Consider the following 5,000-nt stretch of genomic DNA (forward strand, 5'->3'; position numbering starts at 1 on the left):
GTTAAGACGACATGGTGGAATGGAAGCCAGTAAGAAAGTAAAAAGGGGGTCAATTGAAGAATAGCAAAATATGTTTGCTCCTAAAATGCAACCTTAATTACTCCTCGCTTTTAACAACGGATAATTCATCTGATATCAATACACATATACACTGATCAGGCATAACATTATGACCACCTGCCTAATATTGTGTCGGTCCCCCTTTTGCTGCCAAAACAGCCCTGACCCATCCTGCACTGTGTATCCTGGCACCTTTATATCAGAACCAGCGTTAACTTCTTCAGCAGTTTGAGCAACAGTGGCTCGTCTGTTGGATCAGATCACACGGACCAGCCTTCTCTCCCCACATGCATCAATGAGCTTTGGACATCCATGACCCTGTCACCGGTTCACCACTATTCCTTCCTTGGACCACTTTTGATAGATACTGACCACTGCAGACCAGGAACACCTCCACAAGAGCTGCAGTTTTGGAGATGCTCTGATCCAGTCGTCTAGCCATCACAATTTGGCCCTTCATCAAACTCGCTCAAATCCTTACACTTGTCCATTTTTCCTGCTTCTAACACATCAACTTTGAGGACAAATTGTTTAATTGCTGCCTAATATATCCCACCCACTAACAGGTGCCATGATGAGGAGATCATCAGTGTTACCTGTCCGTGCTCATAATTTTATGCCTGATCGGTGTCTATTTTTTGATGTTAATTTATATAAAATATATTTATATAATGTTTTTGCCCATATGGGAAATGAAAAGTTTTAAAAGTTATTTAAAGGGCAAGTAGTATTCAGAACGTATCTTTTGTGAGATGAGGGAATAATTCTTAATAAAGGAAAATGGATAGTGTAGGTCAGGGGTGTCCAATCTTATCCGCAAAGGGCCGGTATGGGTGCAGGTTTTCATTCCAACCAAGCAGGAGCTACACCTGATTCCAACTGGCTAATCAACTGATCTTGGCTTTCAGTAGACTCAGATGTGGTTTCTGCTCAGTTGGAATGAAAACCTGCACCCACACCGGCCCTTTGCGGATAAGATTGGACACCCCTGGTGTAGGTAAAATTCTTAAAAACTAAACATGTTGTGATATACTAATCTAGGTAACTAATCAATTATATAATATTAAGTGGTATCAGTTTCAACATTATCAAGCCTCCTGGTGATCTGGTGGCAGGATCTGAGCCCTTATTGCTGTGGATCGGGTTCGATTCCTGGACAGGGAGCAATCCCAGCCACTGAAAAGCTAACTCTCAGTGTTGGTCCCAAGCCTGGATAAAATGGGAGGATTGCATCAGCAAAGGTATCTGCATAAAACCTGTGCCAAATTTAATACGTGGACCAAATGATCCACTATGGCGACCCAGAACAGCTGAAAGATCATCAACAGTTTCGACATTATTGAGGGTGGATCAGTGTAATGGCTTAAAATCATAGTGGTGTCAGATAGAGCCATATCATTCTCAAAGCCTCCCTCCAGACTTTTGGATCTTCTCTGTCTTCTGTCTTATTCCACAACAGGTGCATTAAGATCTACTCATGGGCAGGTGACCATTTACAAAACTGACTTCAACACTGTATGAACATCTGAACATTTAGGACTGAGCCATGTGCATTCAAAAACTTTTCAGAAAGCTGAAAGTAAGCTACACTACCCTGCACTGGTCATCACTGTGCTGCTCGGGACTGAGGCTGATGATGAGGATGAAAATGGGCACATGCGCACACCTGAAGCCGAACAGTGAGATGTTTTGGCTGATGGATGGGATGGAGGTGTAGATCTGCAGGTGAGACAGGTAAGCAGACCTCTTCTTGGAGCTGCTGCCTGAGTTGGAGCTCACGCCCTGCGGCACGTCGCTGTAGAACGAGTCGGCGTCGCCCGGCTTCTTTACATAATCACCTGGTGGCATTTGTCTGAAGAATGAGAGCGGGGTATGAATTAATACTGCTACATGAAATACAGAAAATATATACTGGATATTTATACACACGGTATTCCAATAAAATTTCTAAAAATGTTGGACGAACCGACAGAATCTTCGATGTACATCAGATTCTGTAAACTGCTGCTGTCTGTAGTTCCTGATTAAGACAAAAAAAAAGAAATATGTCACTTTATAATCAAGAATAAAGACATATTAAAATACATATATATATATATATATATATATATAATAATTTTTTAATAATTTGTTATATTAACATATTTATTATATTTATTTTATGTAATATATTTATATATTACATATAGTTAATTTAAAATATTTATATACTATTTCTATTTTACATTATCTATAAATACTTCTAGTATTTAGCAGTTTTAACAGTCCAAAAGTGCACTACTGAGATCTATAGAAATAACAATACAAGACTTTCATGCCATATCAGCAGAGCTAGCATTATTAGCCATCATTATTAGCCAGTGCTAGCAATGCTAATGCAGTAAGGCTTAGAGTAAGGAGTCTGAGGTTTTTGTTTATTTGTCTATAAATTAAACAAAAAGGGTCTTTAAATGGAGTTTGGATGATAGACATGACAATTTATCTATTATTAATCATGCATCAATGTACTTTTATCAAAGACAGGGCGAAATTTTAAGAGTTAGCATTTTAGCCTAAGAGAAGTGAATTATATGACTTGTGGTAGTGCTGTGAGAGTGATTAGGGATCAGTTGATGGAGAGATGAAAGATTAACATGAAAGATTAATAAGAAAAGAGTGTTTAAGAAATGAAACAAAGATAGAAGGAGAGAGAGAGAGAGAGAGAGAGAGAGAGGGAGAGAGAAGTGCAGATGATTAGCATAACTTACTTGTAGCCCCAGGCAGATATGGCTAATATAAGAGCCAGAACCAGAATAGATCCTGCAATGGCACCGATGATGATGTTGGTACTGATAATGCCTGTAAGTAAAACAAAGGACAAGCCATGTTTACTGCAGCAATGAACACACACTCCCACATACACACTCATCTGGACAAAGCAGACCCTAAACACTAAAGAAATAAAAGTTTTTAAATCTAAAACACATGGTACAGATTTCTACTTTTCCGAGTAGCACAGAATGGCTTTAAAGAACTTTCAGTATACTTTTGTGGTAAAGTTGTAGTGACAGGGGATCTAAACAACACTGTTTACGCAGTTTTAAACAATAAAGCTAATGAAAATATGTCAGAAAAGTCTTTAGTATTATGCTAATAATAAATGCATGCACTAGCTAGGCCAACCTCGTGTTGTGCTTTTTTCCCGTAAAGCTAGGCAAATCTCCATACATTTTTGAGTATTAGAAATAAAAGCAAAGTGAGTGCAGGCAGGTTGGAATGGGTGGAGAAAGGTGTCGGGAGTTCTGTGTGATAGGAAATAATCGGCGAGAATCAAGGGGAAGGTGTACAAGACAGTGGTGAGGCTGGCCATGCTGTATGGTTTAGAGGCAGTATCACTGAGGAAGAGACAGGAGTCAGAGCTGGAGGTAGCAGAGCTGAAGATGTTGAGGTTCTCTTTGGGAGTGACACGGTTGGACAGGATTAGGAACAAGTACATCAGAGGGACGAAGTTATGGAGGCCAGATTAAGATGGTTTGGACATGTCCAGAGGAGGGAGAGTGAGTATATCGGTAGGAGAATGTTGGACATGGAGCTGCCAGGCAGGAGGCAAAGAGGAAGGCCAAAGAGGAGGTATATGGATGGAATAAATGAGGATATGAAGCTAGTGGGTGTAAATGGTGAGGATGCAGAAGATAGGAATAGGTGGAGAGAGATGATTCGCTGTGGAGACCCCTGAGGGGAAAAGCCCAAAGAAGAAGAAATAAAAAGCAAGTATGAACATGTGTAGACAAATGGGACATTGATACTAAATTTGATTACAGTGTAAAAGTCAATTACATAACTTACTGAATCAAAAAAAATAAATGAATAAAAAACAATAAGGAAAAACTGGGAAATGCCAAGCACACACACACACACACACACAGCAGACATATCAACAAGCAATGAACAAAAAAGCATTTGAGGACTGAAGCAGAAAATGGAGGAAAGAACGACAACACCCAACAAAGAACAACCTCAAATCTGACCTCACTGAAAACTCCAGCAAAAGACATGAGCCTGGTGACAAAGAATGAGGGCATGAAAAAGAAAGCTATGAAACAAAGAAAATAAAGAAAACACATTTGGTCTGTGATTGGTGAAGGCCACTGGCTGACCGTGAACATGAAAACAGAAATCGATCCAACTTAAAATACACAGTGTATCTGTTAGTGATTGTGAAGTGAACTGAGATGATGATGATGATTTACCTGATGATGTCGCTGTAGGTCCGACCACCAGGTAGCTGAGAGGTGATGAAGAGTTACAGTCTTCACCTGCCCAGCCCAGGTGACACACACACTTCAGCTCATTGCTGCACACCTGCAAAGAGCCACACACATCATGCATCGTTACATGCGAGGTCAGATTTCATTCGGACGTTTCGGACGCTGTCAGGACCTTCTAGCAGTCAGATTTCAAATCCAGGTCTGCTTTGAAATTAAATTCTCAGAGCACATATAATTAGCATGTTTTGTAAGATTAGAGCGTGTTGCTCGTTACACACGTACCCCGTGTCCGGAGCAGATGATCTTGTCGGTGGTTCCGGGGCAGGTGCTGAAGTTGAAATCCTGAACCGGGAGGCATTTGTGGTTGAAGCAGATACGGTCAGTGCCACACGCCGTGCCGTCCTCCACGTAGCCCAGATCAGTGTCTCCGTCAATCATCACATGTCCACCACTGAGACACACACACACACACACACACAGACAAATAAATTACAACTAAGGTTTCATCAGGTCTCACACCTGATGTAAATCTGTGGGCTTCTAACAGTGGGCTTCTATATGTATGCCTACGTGTGTGTGTGTGTGTGTATGTCTATAACTGTATAACTGGAGACAGTGGGCTTCTATATGTATGCCTACATGTGTGTGTGTGTGTGTGTGTGTGTGTGTATAACTGTATAACTGGAGACAGTG

The 5,000-nt window shown here is 40.8% G+C and overlaps 1 protein-coding gene across 3 annotated transcripts in view; it reads right to left on the reverse strand.

The window, feature by feature from the left end:
* adam22 (ADAM metallopeptidase domain 22) overlaps nucleotides 1–5,000 on the reverse strand; it is an 87,240-nt gene that overhangs the window by 9,009 nt on the left and 73,231 nt on the right. For 2 of the 3 annotated variants that reach the window (XM_058376301.1, XM_058376303.1), the window contains 5 exons: nucleotides 4,590–4,758; nucleotides 4,290–4,401; nucleotides 2,808–2,898; nucleotides 2,027–2,080; nucleotides 1,727–1,912 (listed from right to left, as the gene is read on the reverse strand). In XM_058376301.1, the coding sequence (XP_058232284.1) occupies nucleotides 1,727–1,912; nucleotides 2,027–2,080; nucleotides 2,808–2,898; nucleotides 4,290–4,401; nucleotides 4,590–4,758 (612 nt within the window). The remainder of the gene's footprint in view (nucleotides 1–1,726; nucleotides 1,913–2,026; nucleotides 2,081–2,807; nucleotides 2,899–4,289; nucleotides 4,402–4,589; nucleotides 4,759–5,000) is intronic. The other variant, XM_058376302.1, reaches the window with a different exon arrangement.

The sequence above is a fragment of the Hemibagrus wyckioides genome, linkage group LG23, assembly GCF_019097595.1.
Source record: "Hemibagrus wyckioides isolate EC202008001 linkage group LG23, SWU_Hwy_1.0, whole genome shotgun sequence".
In the NCBI taxonomy this organism is placed as follows: domain Eukaryota; kingdom Metazoa; phylum Chordata; class Actinopteri; order Siluriformes; family Bagridae; genus Hemibagrus; species Hemibagrus wyckioides.